This window comes from Plectropomus leopardus, chromosome 12 (genome assembly GCF_008729295.1).
Source record: "Plectropomus leopardus isolate mb chromosome 12, YSFRI_Pleo_2.0, whole genome shotgun sequence".
NCBI classification, from domain to species: Eukaryota; Metazoa; Chordata; class Actinopteri; order Perciformes; family Serranidae; genus Plectropomus; species Plectropomus leopardus.
This window is the reverse complement of record NC_056474.1, coordinates 29,473,243-29,494,176: the sequence shown is the minus strand read 5'-3', so window position 1 is coordinate 29,494,176 and position 20,934 is coordinate 29,473,243. Positions and strand designations below refer to the sequence as shown.

The window sequence follows — 20,934 nt, the reverse complement described above, 5'->3', positions numbered from 1 at the left end:
TGTATAATTCATTAAATGAAGCACACTTGGATCGAGTGCAACGGGATTATTGTTGCTTTCCTGTGCGTTAGCCTGCTACTGCTACACGGCACATAAAATATAGTCAGTCTCTGTCCATGGTGCTGAAACACCAGGGGAAAGATACACAGTGAATTTACAAGTGAACTATCACAGACACATCAGGTAATACTAACTCCTACTCTGAAAGATGCAACCTGACTGTTCACCGTATACATAAAACATGTTGCTGTGCTACAGAAATACTTTATAGTCAACTGCCATTTTTTTCCTAATAAACATCATTACTCTACTCGAAAGTCATCAGAAAGTCGTTTTCTGTCGCCTCCCTGTGGAATTAGTTAAACCCTCTGAAACCTGGATCGACATTAATTGTCTTGCGCTGTGTTCAGATGCCTTTTACAAGCTATTTAACCCTTTGAAACCTGAGGAAATTGGTTTGATGTTTTCTGAAGAAAGAAAAAGCATGGGGGAAAAGGCAATGACCAGCTTGGCTGTGGGAGCCAAAAATATATAAAGAATTAGGGAAAAATATGCACATTTTTTTATTTCAAATTATGTTACAGAAAAAGGAAGAATTAATACATATTTTAAAAAATGTTTTCCAGCACTTTTTTGAAGGTTAAGTTTCTTTTTAGCTACTGTTTAACCCTTTGAAATCTTAGCAAATTAGCTTGCTTTCTTGAAAAAAAAAAAAAAAAAAACACTGGAGAGTGACGAACAACTTAATAAGAAATGGCCCAATAATAAAATAGGAAAAAAAAAGAAAAAGAAAAATGTAAAACAGACATACAAACAAAAACAAACAAGAAAATAACATAAGAAAGTGCCAAAAAGTTATTATTTTCTTCTTGTTTTTCTCCATAAAATAAGTTTAAATATATAATAAAGAGAATCATTAATATAATTTTGTGGCCATTTTTTCTTTAATTTTCTTTTTTTTAAGTTTGCAGGTTATTTCTTGTCAATTTTCCCCTGTGATTTCAAAGGAAACAAACCATTTTCTAGAATTTCAGCGGTTACATACAATACATTAGCTAATGGGGATCTGAACAAACAAACAAAACGCAGAGTCTTACACTGAAAACTGATTTTCTACCACATGTATTGAGAGGGAATGAGTTTTGGCACTGGGCCAGCATCAGTGTAATGGTGGATATCATAAATAATTAACAAACCTGCATTAACTGTGAGCTCACGCACTCTGGATGGAGTGCGAGTGCGTTTGTCACAGCAAGCGTTTCTTAATGGCTCTATCTGTTTTGGCTCCATAAAGGTACAGCATTCATGAATTGCTGATTTTACACACACACACACACACACACACACACACACACACACACACACACACACACACACACACACACATGCACACAGACAAACAGCAGACACAATAACTGCAGAGTCACTCCAGACAAAGCGCCACAGGCCTCTTTTCTTTCTGTCTAGTTTTTCTTCTTGTCGATCATTCTTCCACTGCCAGTCGATCTTTTTGAGTCATGTCTGTTTTCCTTCATCACCGCCACACTCTCACTCAACATCTCTTTGTGTTCCCTGTTTTGCATTCTCTACTTTTTGCATGCCAGATGTTACACTATCTAAAAAACAAAGTATCATATCATATAAAGTTTGATCAATTAGCATTATAATGCACACATTAATTATCACTGGAAGCCTCTACTGCCCGCTACATGACATTTCACATCGACAACCTGCTTCTTTTGTGATATTTGAAGGGACTTTTTTGAAATTATATCAATATAATATTTAACATTTACAATTTTAAAGATACAACATTAAGAGTGTCACTACAATTCGTAGTCTGATTCGGGTTGAGGTGGTCTAGCAGGCAGACTAATGGTCCTAGCAGCACTAACACTGCTAACAAGAACATGTTTTTCTAATGGTGGTTAACAGGGAAAATGCTTTTGGGGCCTGGAGGCATCTCCTCCTGGTCTTCTGAGTCAATAACATCAGCTAAAGCAGCTGGAGGTTATAGCAGCCAACTTTGAAATTCTCAACTAGCAACACAAAGTCCAAACTAATGTAATATCTCAAATATGAGCAATATTTGTATTTAGCTAGCTAAGACTAAGTTTATAAATTGTCCTTTCGCCTATTGAATGCTTTGCTTGTTATTGTAACAAATCATACCTTTTTAATGTATAAATCTGAGTTTATTTTAATTTAAATTTATGTTTGATTGTGCTTTGTCCAAACTTCTCTTGTTGAGTGCTTTGTAGACAACCAATAAAGGCCTAGAGTAGAATTTAGATAAAATCTTTGCAGTTTAAGTGACAGTTGCGATCAAAACTTGCAGTTTGCAATGAGATAGTTTGCTTAAAACCTTTCTCTCTTGTTTATGGGAAATATAGTCTTAAATCTCAGAGACATTAGCAATACTTCTTGATAGAATGTACATGTACATATGTACACATAAGGGCAACAGCACATAGTCTCACTGTCAATGAAGAGAAGAACGGGCCATTATCTGGATGAAAGTACTTTCCAAAGTTTGCTCTTTCAGCAGCCCTTCACTTTTTGCTTTTGTTCTCTTCCTCTCTCTCAGACGTCCCCAAAAAGACACATACACACACCCTCAGCCATGTGCGTGCAGGCACAGTCAGAACCCAGACAGTCCTCTGAGGACAGCAGCCAGTATCGAGCCTCAAGGTCAAACACCTTCTTTTTTTCCAGACATTATTTTTATGGCGTTTCTGCATCACTGCACTGGAAGCTCTCTGAAACCCACTGCCAGGAGAAACGAGTCAAAATATACAAGTGGGGGAACCACCACAAAAAATAGCTTTCACTGTGTAGTTAAAGCAAATACAGTTTGATGGGCCCGGAGTCACCACGGTGCCTGACACAGAGTGGTCGTACTTTCACGTCATTTGCTCAAAAACTTATCACACTGCAGCGTTTAGTAAGACGCAAAGTTGACCTTCCGTTTCAGCTCATCTTGTTAAGTCATCTTAATCGCTCTAGAAAGGAAAAGAAATGGGTAAAAAAGGCAGTGTATTGCATACAGTAGATTTCAGTCGTCACGCCCCCAGTTTGGAGAAGCAGACAGGAGTCCGACATGGAAGCTAAGCAATGTACTGCTGTGGATGGGTACTGCAACAAAACATATTTTAACCGACTAAAATGAGACCCGGCTAATATCATTTTAAGTGTGCAATATTCAGAGCATTTTCACTTCTTTACCTTAATGTCAGACTGTGATTTCCAACGGGAAAATTAAGGCGTTATTTTGTTCTCTTCAAAGCTAAACTCCATTGAGAAAACAAGTGATCTGAACACAGGAGCTGCTGGTCTGGCTGCCTCGATCAGTTAGTTTATTTGTGCTATTATGTGACTTTGGCGTCAAGCCTGTGGGTCGGTTCAGATTCACCAAAGTTGCACAATACCACAAACTAACTGATTGAAGCGGCAATAGAGCAGCAGCTCCCATGTTCAGAGAGCTGAAATTACTGTTTTTGTCAATGGAGTCTGGTGGCTTTTACAAGAGCATAAATACACTTAAATTTGTTTTTTTTTTTTTGTTTTTTCAGGTGGCTAGAATGCATTTTGGTGCTGACCCTCATTCACAGCAAGCAAGGAAGCAAAACTTAATTTATATCAGAACATTTTATTCCAGGTAGAAGCACAATGTGCTGCTGAGGTACAAGTGAGTCAAATCCCTTAAAACTAGCAATAAAACCTCATTAAGTATTAATTAAGATGAACAATAAAGAAATGGTACAAATACGTGAGTGCCAGAACTGATAGATTTTAAATTCAAGAAAATAATAATACTAAAAGTAGATCATTGAAAGAGTATAATACATAATACATACATACATTAAAATGTATAAAAGATAAAAAAAAAGAATAAAGTAAGATAAAAAGACAAGTAAAAGATGATAACATACAAGTAAAACCAAGAAAATAGAATGAAATAGTACATAAACCAGTCAACATAAAAGCACACCTGAGTTAACACCAATAAAGGAAAAAAAAACTAGTTAAATTGTCAAACCAGCAGTTGACCGATACTGGCTTTTCGGGGTCGATACCGATAATCGGTAATTAATGAGACCGATAACCAATATTCGAAATCAATATGCATTTACAATAAAAATTAAAATCTTTCTGTCAATATATAAAATTTGGAATATAGCAAACTCCGACACAAAACTTTGTTTCAACATCATTTAAAGCAAGTTCCAAGGAACTTTATTTTTTATTAATATGAGTGAAAATTTAAAAATTAAAAACAATGTATAGCAGAAAGCAGAAGTTTCTCCCATGCTGACACATTCTTTGCATTTTTTAATTAATTAACTCAATCTGTGATCATTCAAATAAAACAAATAATCAGCAAAATGACAAATAATGCCCCAATAATTGGCCAGGTTGGTAATCTGTCAACCCTAGTACACTTCTACCATGACTCCAGCCTGCTTCTCCAAACTGGGAGTGTGCTGACTGACTATGGATTAGTGCCCCTTACAACCCCACTTCAAAAAAATCCCAACTATTTGTTAAAGAATGAATGCTATTTTCTTCTTAGCTCATAACACCAGTGACAATGTCAGTGTTAATGTCTATTCTGTCTGCTTTAATGCATTTTACTACCTTAAAAGTGGTACTCTGAGTCATTAAGCATGAGTGTAAGTCACGTCAGCTTCACTCCACCCTAATCACTCCAGTCATTTGGGTTCATTCATTTCCCTTAAAACCCACAATGTTGTCCTAGTTGTGAGCTGCCTGTGGGACCTTCCTCTAACACACTCAGCAGGAGGGAAAACCTGACGAGACTTCACATTAAGCATCCATACTGCCGACGATGTTAATGAGACATTGAAGAATAGAACTCAGTGACTAAGGAATATATCTCAGACTGCTGAGCAATTTAAAGGACCGTTCACCCCAAATTAAAATTCTATGTATTTCCTCTAAACTGAAGTGCTATTTATCAGGGTGGACTATTTTGGTTTGAGTTGCAGAGTGTTGGAGATATTGACCATAGAGATGTCTGTATCCGCTCCAATATAGTAGAACTAAATGGCACTCAGCTTGTGGTGCTCAAAGGGCCAAAAAATGTAATAAATAAATATTTGAAAAACCCAACAATAATGTCTCTTTCCAGAAATCATGACCCGGTTACTCAGGATCCGTTATACTGAACTTACTGTCCGCAGGCCAGATTTGGCCGATGACTGGGTGGCGGGTGCCCCGCAGACTTTTTTCTAATTCTCTATATATATATATATATATACAAATGTATATAAATAAAACTGAAGACAAAAAAATACAGAATTATGCATAGTAATAAACCATTCAGGAGAGTTAGTAAATCATTTACAGTTTGCAAATGATCAAAATTCATCAGTTGATAAATATAGCAATTTCATGTCACGGGATAACTTAATGTTATGTACTTATCCAAACTGGATATTGTTATGAGTTAGCAGGTGGGACAAATAGACAAGAAAAAATAAAGGAAAATGTTATGTTATATACGTGATCAATATCTCCGATCCTTCTTCAGATATGGATTTGGTTTCTGATTCTCATAGTAATCTTTTCAGTTTCATATCTTTCACTGGCAAGATCTTTCCATTTATGATTATCTAAGTTGTCATTTTTAACCAATCTCTTGAATTTTTGTTTTGTACTTTGAATGTAAATAAGATGTCAGAGTGCATAAAAAGTATCAAAATGGAGTTATAAAAAAATAAAATAAAATGTTTAGAAAACAACAATGGGACAATGCCCCGGACCAAAAGAGATCCAGGCAGTGATGTGGTGGGATGGATGTAGTTTAGTATAAAGAAAATAGTTCTTACATGAAACTACCCACACCAAGGTCTGTAGATTTTCTTCAGTGACCGGGTCATGATTTCTGCCAAGAGATAGTGATGTTGAGTCTTTCAGAAATAGATTTTTGGGACTTTGAGCACCACAAACCGAGTGTCATTTTGTTCCATTATACTTGAGAGGAGGCAGACATCTCTACGGTCACACTAATAACTATCCAGACTGATAAACAGCACTACAGGGAAGAGCGGAAATGTGTATTTCTGATTTGAAGGTAAACTGTCCTTTAAAAAACGCATCAATGAGCCACACTGTTGCACTGAGTGACATTCATAAAAATGAAATCTAAATTCTTGGAGTAGCCCTTTAAAGATGCCTTGTTCTCACAGGTTTCCTCTCAGAGGTCAGAGTGCAGGGCTGTCTGCTGTGCGGTGCCTCTGAAGGGGTTTGGGGCTTGCTGAAATGCACTTTGCGATGATGGCTATAAACTGTGGGGGTACCGGGGCCGAAGCTAGTGCACTTGAGCTCGCAGCAAGAGAGCAGCTTTCTGCATGTTGGCAGTCAGCCTGTGGGCAAACCTGCTGCCTCTATATTTAGATTAACGTCTTACGGGCCAATAACAGTTGGGCAACAAGGTCAGTATGGACTATTTACTTAAAATGTGCTGATACCAGGATTCTCGGTGCATATTTTCTATCTGGTAATAGTCTTAATTTGGCCCTCATCTCCATCAGTTTTACTGTCTGTTACTCCCACTTTCAGCAGGCAACAGTAAACTCATTACACTTCCATGAATGATGCTGATATTTTGACCTTTAAATGCAACTACAGAGTTACCGTTTGGCTAATCAGTGTAACAGGTCAGCTGAAAACGCAAGGCAGGTTACAGTTACTAATCTGATAAATGACGTCTAGTTTCAGGCTGTTCTCATGAACTGCAAGTAACTTTTTCCGCAAAAAGTAATGCATCCATGTTACAGTAACAAACCTCAAATCTAGCAGTCCAACAAAACATTTTACAGTAAAATTAGTGCAATTTGAATAACACTATAAGTTTTCCCTAACAGAAATAATTATAACTAGTAAATTCTTTCTGCATTCTTTCTTACTGTCTATTCCTGCTGACAAACACGCGCTTCACATGTAAAGAAACAGCGAGCTACCGATTCTCTAGATGTGCTGCAGCTGACACGCAGCTGAGACGCGCCTGACAAGCGCTGCTCGGGCGAGCAGTGTGCACACTCTCATTTGATAACATGAGCGCCAAAATAAAAGACGACACGTTCAGCGCTGCTCACGCTGTCATGACGTGCGCTGTGTGAAACGGTGCGACCAGAGCCCTTTTTTGCTAGTGCACTAGGTGCGACGCGTCAATGCACATTACGTGAATCGAAGTATTTGCGTAATCGATAACCCCGATTACATCAACGCGTCGCCCCATATATATATATATATATGTATATATATATATATATATATGTATACATATATATATATGTGCTCTAGTGCCCTGGTCTGTTCGATGGCCACGTCTGGCCCATGTATTTGAAACACAAGAACATCATTTATATACAAAATATATATATATATATATATATAATATATATATATATATATATCTACACACACACACAGGTTTGAATATTAAATTCTAAGAATTATAAACTCATTTTTTTGATAATATCTAATAATCCCACGCAGTTAAATTTCAAGTCATGTTCTTGTCACCTTTTACTATTTTTTTTTTTTTTTTGCAATTTTTGGGTCCTTGCCCAGTTGCTCATTATTTTTTTTCCCATGTTTTAAAAAGAAATAACACCAATTTCCTTCGGTTTCAACACTCCTGAAAGGTGAATGCAGGAGTGTTGAATGCAGCACAGCAATACTAATGTTGATCCATGTGTTAAAGGGTTACGGGGGCAGGTTGGGGTTGTGAATGGGTCGTGAAACTATGGACTTTAGCCAAGGAACTTTGCCACTAAGACGCATGTTGAGAACTTTGAGTCATTTTATGTCCTCAGTCACCATGTTCCTTTCCTAAGGAACTTTTACATTCATTTCCTAACTTAACATTATGGGCATAACATCCTTCATGGGGCTCCCTTTTGTGGGATATCTTACAAGCTGTTCTACGAGGATATGTTGCTACTATCACAACCTATCATACAACATTTAGTATGATGTCTAAAGAATTTGACATTACTTACTTAATATAAAATTGGAAAGGAAAAGAAACACTGTTTGGCATCTTAAGGTTTTAGTCTCAAATACTTTAAATAAAAATTCTAAACCACGGTGACATCTCATCATTCTCCATTATATCTATCTCCAGATGCCATTATGTTGTCCCCGGCCTGTCCCCGCTCCCTGCCCCCAATCTCATGCAGCTAATATTGCCAAGTGTATGTTGCTAATGCTGAAGTCTTTTGAGCCAAGGACAGGGGAGGTGAATGTCAAACTACAGCAGCCCGTCCTCACTCACAGCTGTCACCACCTCTGGACAGAGACGAGCACTTAAGAGTCGGGGAGAGACGGGAGGGCCGCGCAGTAAAGGAGGGGTGAGGAAGGCAGTGGGGGTCAGAGGGAGGGAAAAATGTTTTAAAAATTAGTTTAAAAAAAAAAAGAAAAAAGAATAAGTTAAAAAAAACAACAACAACAAGGCAAACAAGACATGGAAAAGTGTTTTAGACTTTGCTGTTTGCCTTCATTTCATGTTTTGGAAAAAAAAAAATCACACCAATTTGCTTAAAGTTCAAGTGTTTAAATACTTGAATTGAACAGTCTACAGCTCTTATTTGGCTTTGCTAGTTTTTTTTTTGTATTCCTTTTTTTATTTTATTTTTTAGCTTTTATTATTATCTTTATAATTATCATTATTACTATTATTATTATTACTGTTATAACTGTAATTATTGCAAATGTTAATTCCTACAATAAAGTATTTTTAACAAAGTGTTTAAATACTTGTGAAAGATGCAGCGGTCAATGAGGTACCTACGTTTCTATATCTATGATCGATGCGACCCACCATGGGAGATTTAATAGGCAGCTGTTAGCAGCCAGCTCAAAGAGAAAGAACAGTGGCTGCTAATGTCCACGAGGTGTGGGAACAATCAGATTTGGGAGCTCTTTACACTCCTAGCAGAGGGCGAGATCAATAAAACATGGACGGTAAATGATGTTATTTCATTGTCATTGAGACAAACAGAAAGTAAGGACCCATTACCAGAAATATCATAAATGACGCAGAACAAGTAATGATCTAATACAACAAGAGAAAGTGAGAGAGAAACAGATGCATGATATCAGAGTAAATGAAAGGGAAACAGAGGAAAAGGTAAATGATTCTTTCCTCTGGGTGCAGGTTTTGTTGTGGTCCTGACAGCCATTAACAGCATAACAACAAACTCCAGATGCTCTGGAATAATGCTGCAGTCCCATGGCATTAAATACATGATGCAAATCCTGTTCCTGTGACTGGAGGACTGTGGAACTGCTGTTTCCTCTGAGGTTCTTGCTTCTCCTCCCAGCTATCCAACACAAGCCAGGTTTCCATGCAAACAAAGCGAAAATATCTACCAAATTCTTTAGAAATTCTGCAGAAGCAGGGAACCCAGTATCTCTCTGACACCCAATGTACAAAGGCTATGCCTTCACTGCTGCAGCCACGGGTTTGATTCCAACCGGTGTCCCTTTGCTGCATGTTGCCCACTCTCCCCCCACCAAAAAAAATAATCTTTAAAAAGAGATATTGCAGACGAAAATGCTGATTTATGTTTCCCAGATTTTATTTTCCAGGACTGTACTGTACTGATTTTGCCATAATATGTCCAGATGCTACAAATATTACAGGATAACTACACCTTCAGATTCAGGCATTTCTAATCTAGAATTACTGCCTCACATTTGTGGAGGACAACCTTAACAGCTATTGCCTAAGGCCACAAAGGCATTAAAATGCAACAAGGAGCAACATTTTTTTAAAACTGGGGTCTCATTGTTTGTAGTTTTTTTTACCATCATAACTATCAGTAATAATGATTTTGTACTAGCGAAGTTAACTGCTAGGATCTGAGAATTTGACAAGATCAGAAGAAATCTTCACAGATTGAGAAACACAAGCAGTCAGTCGGTCAGTCAGTTGGTTTATTAAAAACCCAGACTAAACTTAAAGATGAACCGTAACATTATTACTCAGTTTGCTGTAAACAATTGTTGCAGCTTAAAAATAAGTTTCTGCTTGGACTATGACCTACAGTACTACTTATATGCACTGTTTTTCTGTGCTACGGAAATATTACCTACATTTCACATGTGCACACTTCTCATTTTACCTTGAAATAAAACAGTATTAGATGATCTGGCTGAACTACTGGCTTTAAGTCTTTAAGACTTTGTTGTTGTTGCCAAACTTGCAAAAATAAAACACAAATTGCAAGAAATTCAGCACAACTCAGATCCTTTGTCTGTCCATCCATCCATCAGTCCGTCCGTCTGTCTCGGTTGTTCAGATGTCAGATGGTTTCATCAGTCTGTTTGTCTGTCAGTCAGTAAGTCAGTGTCGACCAGAAGTGCTGTAAAAGCTTCAGTTACATCATATTCACTTCAACACATCTGCTGAACTCAGCACTCACACACATCCTAATTATTGACAGTGACAGCTAAGGTGTGTGTATGTGTGTGTGTGTGTGTGTGTGTGTGTGTGTGTGTGTGATGACCTCACCAGAACTGCATGTGTGTGGAGCTGCTGATATCGATGCTTCACTGCAGACACTGCAGTCACATGTGACTGCAGTGGGTGTCTTGTACTGTAACATACACACACACACACACACACACACACACACACAGACACTCCCACTCCCAAATGCAGACCATGCACTCAGGAATGCAAAAAACAATGGCTCAGATACACACACACACACACACACACACACACACACATATACAAATGCTACTGCAGAATGGTTGTGCTTCACATACACACACACTCTTTCTCTCCTGAACCTCGATCACACATACGTACAGTGAAAGTACACACACTGCAGGGATGTGTTCTTATGCCTCAGCAGACACAGCTCCTTCCCAGCTTGATAGAAACACTAGCAGACTGCAGCACAACTTTACCTTCAGTGTGCAGCTACAGAGACTCAAACTGAAGCTCACTCTGGCTTTATATAAACCTGGATGATCTAAATCTAAGGTCAATTCAATTTTAAATGATAAAACATAAAAAAAACTTTTAATTAAGTACTACTAGATAAAGTTGCTACCCAGTAGATTAAGTGTAATCTTTGATAAATGTTTACATGCAGAGTGGAGCTATCGTTTTAGCTCAATTAGGACATTTACCTGACCGTCCCAGTATATAAGCACAGCAGTAGAATCCATCAATGTAAGGAAGTATGTCTGTTTCATTAAATGTATTTAAAAGTAAATTAACAATAAAAATCAACACATACTTAGTACAGCTAGTGCACTGAATGTAGAGCAAAACAAAAATCCCATTCACAATTTATGTTTTACTCTTTAGAGTTATGTGAATTTTATGGCATATTTTGTTATTTTCAAAGATTTTTTTGGTTAAAATTTCAAACAGTCATAACAGCTTCTACAACCCATCTTTCAAACATCTCAAATGCCCTCTTTGCACTGTCATAAAAAAAAAAACAACAAAAAAACAAAATAAACTCTATAGTGAAACTACAAGCGTGTCTGTCTATACTCTGGCCATAAAAAACTAATTTTCCAAAAAGTGAAAATGTTTCAACTGCTCCATAATATAAAAAAAAGCCTACGGAAAATAAAGCAGGTTGCTGCACTCCAAACTAACAAAAATGATTTTAGAATATTTTTTTTTAAAAATGCATTGTAAACAAGTCAAAATATATTTATTTTTTTGCTTTAAGAGTAGTATACTTCAACGTTATTCTGTGGTCACTTTTAGTTTTAATAACGATTATTATTAGCATCACTGTTATTAAGAGGATATGATAAGACAGTAATATGCAAAGACAAAAATTAAGATTTTTAGAGGGACAGTGCACCCCCAAATCCAAAAATACACATTTTTCCTCTAACCTGTAGTGCTATTTAGAGCACGATTTTTGGAAAGAGACATTGCTGTTGAGATTTTCAAAAGTATTTTGGGGGGTTTTAGCTCCACAAGCAGAGTGCCATCTAGTTCCATTATATTGGAGAGAAGGCAGACATCTCTGCGGCTGATATCTTCAACACTTGGCAACTCACACCAAAATAGCAATACAGGTAAGATGAAAAAATGCATTTTTTATTTTAGGGGTGAACTGTCCCTTTAAGGCTTGTGCAAGAAGTCAATTTCAATACCTACACTCTCTGCCATCCTTTTAAATTTTACACATGAAGTTGGTGGCATCATATTCATTTCAACAGTTAAAATTTCTTTTGTGATTCAGCAGTTCAATCACAACAATGACCATTTTGTTACTATGAATATCCTCTATGGTATAACTTTAGGATTTAAAGATCTTTATATCACATTCGCAAATTCTACATAACTAGTTTAAAAGAAAAGAAACTGCTTATTTTTGTCAAAGAGCAATAGTATAAGTGCTGTGCAGAGCTCGAGGGAGAAAAAGGTTGGTCCTTCCTGACAGTGAGGACAGATGAGCTTTGTGTTCCCCATTCAGTTCACATCTCAGGAGTCAGGTTTATTACAGCCCTTTATCACGACTGAGACCACAAATGACTTCATGGTTCCCACATTATTAACACAGAAATGAAAGGAAAAGCACCTTCTACTACAGAATTCAAGATAATAAACAAGGTACAAGATAAGAGAGGGGTGAAAAGAATGGAGACAAAGGGAGACAGAGGGGATCAGTGTAAGACAGCACACATAAAGTGCAAGAGGATGAATAAAATAAAAGAGTGAAAAAGATGAAAAAGAAAAGCAGAGATAAAGCTGTTTAAAAAATGGAGGCTGGGGGATGGTGAGATGCTGCCTTGTCTCAGACAATAGATCTCATTGATTGGTAGTGATTTTGACATGTACCCTGACCATCCAACTAGATATGCCAATATGTCAGTCTGGCAAGTTATTATGACAGAAATGTTTTCTATTAATAGATAACATTTTTCACCTGCATTCATATCATATTATTGTACACTGGAACATATTATTGTTGTGCCGTTAAGCCAACAGACTGTTACATTCTGCCTCTCTGTACCTCCCTCCAGACACATTAAAACTTCCCCAAACCCAGTCAGTGCCATTATCAACCTGTCCACCAATGTCCCCAGACTTTTGCATCTACTCCAATTAAGTGAGCCCATCATCCACCTTTTATACCTATAGCGATACCCATATTGATACCAATACCTATAAATTGTCACTTGTAAAGCAATAAAAGTAAAACCAGTTCTGTTAAAAACAAAGTATTGCCTTGTTTATCCACCAAATAACAGAAAAGTATCAATAGTGGTATCAACAAAGATTCGGATTGTTTAGGAGTCTTGATAATAGTATCAATATCAATAAAAATTAACAATCCCCATCCCTACTTTTGAGCCACCAGAACCCAAGCCTTAACCCAACCTGTACCCCAACCCATACACCTATTCTGACCTTGTAGCTGCCTGCCTGCTGCTAACTGTAATACAGTAAACTGTATATGTCATTGAGTTCTTAGATTTAGTTCATATAAACTTGTTTGTTGCAATTTAGCAATACGTAAAGCCAGACTGTACAGGAAAAAAGTGGGCCCAGTACTGATCCTTGAGGAGTCCCATGTTGGCCCTTGGACTGATGAGGTATCACATTTGACTCTGTGGTGTAATGCATATTTAACTGAAGGTCAATGATATGAAAAAAATTGAGAAACCCTGCGGTTAAACATCTGCTGACAGAAACGTGTCTTCCTCAGTATACAGGAACATCCATATGGTACATACAGGACAGGACCAGTGTTTGAAATAGTCACACATACACACACCGCTGGAGGACATGTGTCTACTTTTGTTGATGTTTTTTAATACCAGCTGTGCATGGGCCTGTCAAAGACTGTGATACATGATAGGAAAGGGGATATGACAGCCTGATGGTTTACCATAAGTATTTTGAAAAAAACATGCACACAGCTCTGTGTGATGTGCCATCTGTGTTTAGCATCATAAGTTTCAAACATGATCTCATCTATCTCTGGATCTATGCTGCTATCGCTTTGCCATCCATAACCTTTATGCGTTCTCATTAGCATGATGAATCTGGGACTGGTGGTGTATATTGACATAATATATCACATTTTGATTGCTGTTGATGTTTTGTTTTTTGGTCACACCATGATAATGTGAGGTTATATTAAGATGCAAGTGAACAAATCTATCAATGTGGTTATGTAATCATAGTATAATGTGGCATGATATTCTACTCCACATACATTACAGTGGCACAGCACTTCGTATCAAATCTAAGACTGGTTGATAATGGCTGAAAATTACATCGGCAATATTTTTAGTCTATATTCGATACTTGGTATATATCTTGATATTTTTAAATCTCTTCAAAAGCACTTCATTAATGTTAGAAATTGAAGACAGAATTTGACTTTTTTTTAAAAAAAAAAAAAACAAACTCCCTCTTTGATGTGACAACATTGTAGAAACAACTATTGGTTGTTATTAACTCAATTTTTGATCAATAATCACTAGTAATGTAGATTTAATAACTCAATGAGCAAATGCAATTATTAAAACAAGTAGAACTGTTTGATAAACTGAGAAAAGTTTTAAAAAATTATTTCGAATCACAATATAACAATAACTAATATTTAAGACAATATATAGTCTCTTAACTAATTATGATATAATGTCTTTATATTGCCCAGCCCTAATCAAATCTTTTGTTTTTTTGCTTAAAACTTACTGTATGACAACACACAAACTTGGATAGAGAGTATACTGCATCATTGCTATGCCACGTTGGGAAAAACTTTGAGAAAAAAATAACATCGACAAACAAGCCTACATGTTTTCCTGACGTTAGCATGTAGCTTCATTTAGCAGTGCAGGCTGCAAAATGTAAACACTTGCAAGTAGTGCGCTGGGATCAACTGACCATATCAAATCTGACACACTATGACATCATTCTGTAGTCAGAGTTTAAAAAAATACAACAAATACAAAAAAAAAACAATGTTAGAAACAGAGTATCTCGATCGGTCTGTCTCATGTGAGTCTGACAGCTCCAAACATGTCCATCTATAGGTGCCATGAATTAGAGACATTGCCAAACTGTTCCCTACAGCTCTGAACTGTTGCGTGTCATTACACTGACAGCTAGATAGGCTAATATTCAACTCATTGGACCAGACTGTGCTACTGGCTGGCTGCTAATGGTGTGTGTGTGGGTGGGTGTATGTGTGTGTGTGTGATGGTAATGATGCTAATACAGCACTGTCTCCAGGCTGACACAGCGCAACAATGACAGGAAGACAGAAAGGCCGAGAGGACGGGTGGAACAGAGACTGAAAGGGAAAGCAAAAAAATCAAAATAAAAGGGCGAGAAGGAAAAAGAAATTGGGATATAATGATTCAAGATGAAGCCTGACAGACATGAAAAAGACAGAAAAATAAAGGGAGAAAGCCCGAGAGATAAAGGCAAAGAAAGACGGTCAGCTAATTTTAAGTCTAGACAGGGTTGGGAAAAGTGTCGAGGCAATTACACTTAATCTTCAAAGCTCACACACGACACGCAAGGACACACTCCTCGGAGGATCCCTGATGCACAGAGTAGACTCTGAGGAATTTGTAGCCTCTGTATTTTGTACAGTGATATGAAAAAAAAGGAAATCCACAAAAATGACTGGACTGTTGTTAACTATAACTGATATTGAGATCATATGATGCCTTAATTTCTTTTTAAACCATTTTACTTCAGGCTAAAACATGCTTCAGCTAGCCTACATTGTTAAAAACAACATTAATTATTAACACATCATGTCTCAACCTGGGGAAAAGTCTCATTAAAGTGCTCTATGTTAAATCTGGCATCAATAAATTATCACTGCATTTTAATAACTGTTAATATATATTGTAGATTATTATTGAGACTTACATTCTCTGATAACAGAGTTGATGTTTTACATCAAAATCTTTAATTTTAGCATTTTCTGTCAATAATGTTCTTTTTTACCTCTGTTTCTTTACCTTAAATGTTATTGTGGCACTTACTAACTGGTTTAGAAAAGCCCTTGAGAAATGAAGTTTACGATTATTATTATTACTATTATTAATAATTTTAAAAAAAGTGTTTTTTCCCAAATTCAAGAGTCACAAAATTTTACTTAAGCAGCTGCAGCTAGTTACAATTTATTCCATGAGTTAGTCACAGTATAAAAACTTTGCATGCTAGTTGGCCAGAGATGACTTTTGAAAGAAGCACCATTCATCACCGAAATGTTTTTTAAAAATGTTTTTTGTATCATTTTCTGATAGGCAGCTTGTAGATAGTGTCAGAATCTTCATGTTCAACTATAATATCATCCTTTTTATCTTTTGACATCAAAAAGTTCTGAATAGGGAACTGGATTTAGCAATATAAAGCAATTCACCCTGTCAATCTGTGAAGCTAATATTAGCTAAAGCAGCTAAAGTGGTTGTTGGTCACACAACGTTTAGGGCTAGTTACATTTTCAGGTGCGACTAACCAGAAAAAAAACTAAAAGATAATAACTATAAGTGTCAAATATATAAATTGTATTATATCCTACTCGCTGTATGATAATCATTATTGCAACAGAAAACAGGTCAAGAATTTTCTGAAGTGGACTTTTTTTAGACTGGCTGGACCGACTGAAACAAGTGATTGTGTTACATTATCTTCTTCTGTTGCTTGGTGCATATGTACCCTCTTGAAAACATAGTTTGGTTTAACCCAATTCATAAAACTAGAATCTTATCTTACTTACAAAATTTAAGGATTTATGTAAAATGTCCTCCTAATAATGTTGAGCACTAGTTTTAGCATCACCAAAGGTACATGTCACAGAGAGAAGCTATCAGCTCCAATTTGGGTTGGGTACCAAACTTAATACTCCGAAGGCTACGGGCCGAATAATATCAATACCACCAAGTCCTGATTTATGTTACATCCAGGGTTTCCCAAAAAAATTTCCATCACATACTAAATTTACATATCTGGAGCTGGACCATTCATTACGAGTGCTGCTGCAATATATACTGTTCTGTTACTGACTGCAATACACACTCAGAGTGCCAGGCACACCCTGGGAATATATGGAGCAGAAAGAACGTCATATGCAATGGAAGTGAAAGTTGTTCCGTTTATTGCACTGGTTCTAAAAGTTTGCTTTCAATTCGTCCTGCAGCATCTGCTCCTCTCATCCTTCAATGTGATCTGAGCAGATCGACCGACCTATAACCGAGCAGATCGACCGACCCTTTTTTTCTTCAGCTAAAACTGTAGCTGAAGAAAAAAAGAACTTGTGACGAGTTCCGTCCATGCTGTGTCACTGGACTCGCAAAAACAACCACATTTAGAAAGGGGACACAGACTGATGAAAAAAAAGAAAAACAGCTACTGCCATACATACATTCTAATTCTGTGGGAAACACTGAAATCCATCAGAGCCAAATGTCAGTGCCTGAGAGCACATCAGATGACTGGTTTAGACCTCAGAAGCTGAAGTACTGTGAAGTGCCCTGAAGTCTGAGGGCCAGCCACAGAGCCTGAAGGCTGGCAACAGAGCTCTGTGGAGCCGTAGGGTTAAACTTCAGACAGGAAGTTAAAGTGCCCTGAATCCAGGAAGCCAACCAACAGAGCAGCTGTGGAGCCCAAAACTATCGCTGCAGCACCAATCTACCACAACAGTGGCGTCCGGTGTACGTCCTTATCTATATAATTTCATACAAAGGTGACTGTACCAAATTCCAGGAACCAGTATCTATTCAAATGTCAATGATACCCAACCCTGACTCCATTATGCTTGCATTTTACACATTTCAATTTAAAAAAAAAACTATACTGATGTTTTAAAATGTGACACACAGCATGTTTAACTTGAAACCTAAATTGACATCACGTTTCTTGCCCTGCATTAAGACACCCTTCACAAGTAATTTAACCTTTAGACCTAAGCAAAATGGTTTGATTTCTTCTTCAAAAACCTGGGGAAAAGACAATGCGCAACTTGGTAAGAAATGTTCGAAAAAATGCAAGATTTTGTAGATATAGAAAAAAAAATTGAAAAGGCTAGGGAAAAAATATAGAACACTATTTAAAATTATCTTAATCATATTCAAAATTGTGTTACATAATATTATTATGTTTTTGAAGTTTTTTCAGGTCATTTCCTTGTTTTTTTGTTGTTGTTTTTTTACTTTTTTTATTTGTTGCTTATTTCTTGCTTTTTCCTTCTTGGTAATTTCTTATTTCTTAAATTTGCTCACTCTCCCCATGTTTTTGGAAGAAATAAGGCCAATATGCTCAGGTTTCAAAAGGGTGAAACAGCCATCAATTCCTTTGTGGTCTCTGAAGTTGGCCAGATCATGAACATGAACAAACTGATGCAGGGGGGACCTCACTCAATGGTACAGTCCCACAGAGGAAAAATATAATAGAATACTGTTGTCCCTTGTTAGAACAAATGACCCCCCTCCCCTTGAGGTTTGAACGAACCCCCTTCTATAAAATATTCCATGTCTACAGGGCCTTTGTGTCTGCTCTATTTAACTCTCCGGCCCGGACGACACTCTCATCCTCCATCCTATGCTCTCCTTCCTTAATTCCTCCAGTATGCTCTTATCTATATTACTTCTCTGTTAATCTCCCAGCTCTGCCCGTTCCGTCTGCCTGCCATTCAGCCATAGTTCACTTCATTCATGTCAGGTAAGGATGTTTACACAGAGCTTATCCTATCTTCATCTATGTTTCTAAACTCTACAACTGCTATGAAATACTTAATATGATCACATTTTAAACTCATGGATTTTCTGTCTTGTTTCAAGGAACTAATTACAGAAAGTATTCCAAATAGGATTTATGTGCAAGAGACTGCAGAGATGGGGCTGATTTAATGAGCTGTGTGGGCGATTTTACAGCTACTGATATCATGAAGCTCATCTCAGTGGAACAGAACTTGAAGTGAAATATTTCAGTTAACCACTGAAAGCCATCCACCTCCAGACAAACAAATATTAACGTGCAGGTGCTGACAGAAATATGAGGAGAAACATCATCCTGATTATACAAAAATGCATTAGCATTGTCTTTTATTAAAAAAATGCCAAAATGCCTCACCAATTTTACACGAGTGTGAAGACAGTTGCATATGACTCAGCATGAATTTGATCCATTCTAGGGACTACAAGTCAGCATATCTCATCCTCTGCTGCTTAGATTACGACTATAAAAAATCTCATTCTCAAGTCCAACTTCATAGAAAAGCAACACTACACTATATCACTGGTCTACCCCTTTAAGCGTTTTTTTTTTCCCTAAATGCAATTGAGATATGGCCAGAAAATTGTTTCTAAAGAAAATTATGATTATGAAGTTGAGCCTTGGGAATAAGGGTTGTGAAATTTTGTCATAATTAGCATACAAATTCTTGAGTTCTGGCCAAGAATGTGTTCTGTTCATTGTTGAGTCCAACTGGACATTTGTGCCAAATTTGAAGGAATTCCCTCAAAAATGTTTTTGAGAAGTTCACAAGAATGAGATGGACGGACGGACAATCTGAAAACATGATGCCTCCAGCCATGGCCATCACCTGCATGGAGGCGTTAAGAGCTTGAAGACTCTCAATCAACTGAGGGGTCTACGGGTCATTATTTGAATTTTGACTTTCAGGGGGCAGCCCATATTGGAATTTAGAGCATAAATGTGGTTGATTTAGTGACTTTACAGTGAACTTAACATACTTTACACTTTAATGTATTTTCTCATGTCAATATATATCATCAGCATTGTATTTATCCATGGATATACTTCGTCAAACAGACAGGCTTAACGATAGCACATAAACATAACGTTCCTTCACGTCAAACACAGATGTGTGCTATTATTGGATGGTAAGGGCAGGAAGACCCATGTAGTAATGTCACAGAAAGTAGTTTGCCATAAAGAAACATTCTAGTCATTGTAGCAGTAACACATGCAAAAGTATGCAATCCAATACGTGCAATGTGTTGGTTGCCTACATACAAGACAAGCTGTCCTGATTTCAGTGCTCTCTTGCAAATAACGTCAGAAAAGTGGTGTGCCTCAGGGAGCAGACTCTGTCCATTAAAAATTGTTGGTGGGATATCTCTTCTGCTGTATGATCCAAAATGAAACTACACAGAAAGAACATATATCTGCACCTGGCACTTATTGAAGGTGTAGGCAGAGACTAGTTATTTGTCTATGTGTGGTCCTTAAACAACGCAATGAGGACAAACTACAGCAAAACTGTCTGTTTCAGCCAGTTAACCACCGTGAAACTGGAGGTCAGTTTCACTCAGACAACTTAAATTCAAGCCCAGTGATGTAAAAATATCAATTTTACTAAATGCCTACCAGTCAACTCAACTCTAACCTCCTGCTGAAAAGAGGACTCCCCCGAAGGGATCAACATCACATTAGAGAATGCATCACTCCCTCTTCACATCTTGGCTTAAACGCTCACAGCGACTTACCGCTCTTGGTGTCCTTTCCATCCAGTAAGGGTCGGTAGTCGCTCTTGGAGACTGACTCTCCCACCTTGTCATCATAGCTCTCTTTCTCCAGTGACGCCACAAAGTCCCTCTTCAGCAGGGCCTCAGCAGGGGCCCCACCTGGGACCCCACCTCCACCCCCACCAAGAGCGTCTCGCAGGCTCAGGTCCATAGTCCTGTTTCTGTAGAGAAAAGGACAGGTGTGATTAGGTATTTCCTTCTTTGCACACTCCATTTTGCAGGCTGTCTTGACAGTCATATTGCTTTTGTGTCATAAATTAAATTGTAATTTTTTCACTCCGGTGAACAGCAGATTTATTACTGGTACGTGACTGACCACTTCACACCTTTTACAAGCCTGCTGATTTCGGTGAGCAGCGGTGGTTCACTCAGTTTGTAGACAGACTGCAGATGCTG

The 20,934-nt window shown here is 37.5% G+C and overlaps 1 protein-coding gene across 1 annotated transcript in view; it reads right to left on the bottom strand.

Moving 5' to 3' along the window:
* Nucleotides 1–20,934, bottom strand: part of map4l (microtubule associated protein 4 like) — a 129,706-nt gene that overhangs the window by 82,977 nt on the left and 25,795 nt on the right. The window contains exon 2 of the mRNA XM_042497553.1: nt 20,500–20,699. Within this exon, the coding sequence (XP_042353487.1) occupies nt 20,500–20,689 (190 nt within the window). The 5' untranslated portion in view covers nt 20,690–20,699. The remainder of the gene's footprint in view (nt 1–20,499; nt 20,700–20,934) is intronic.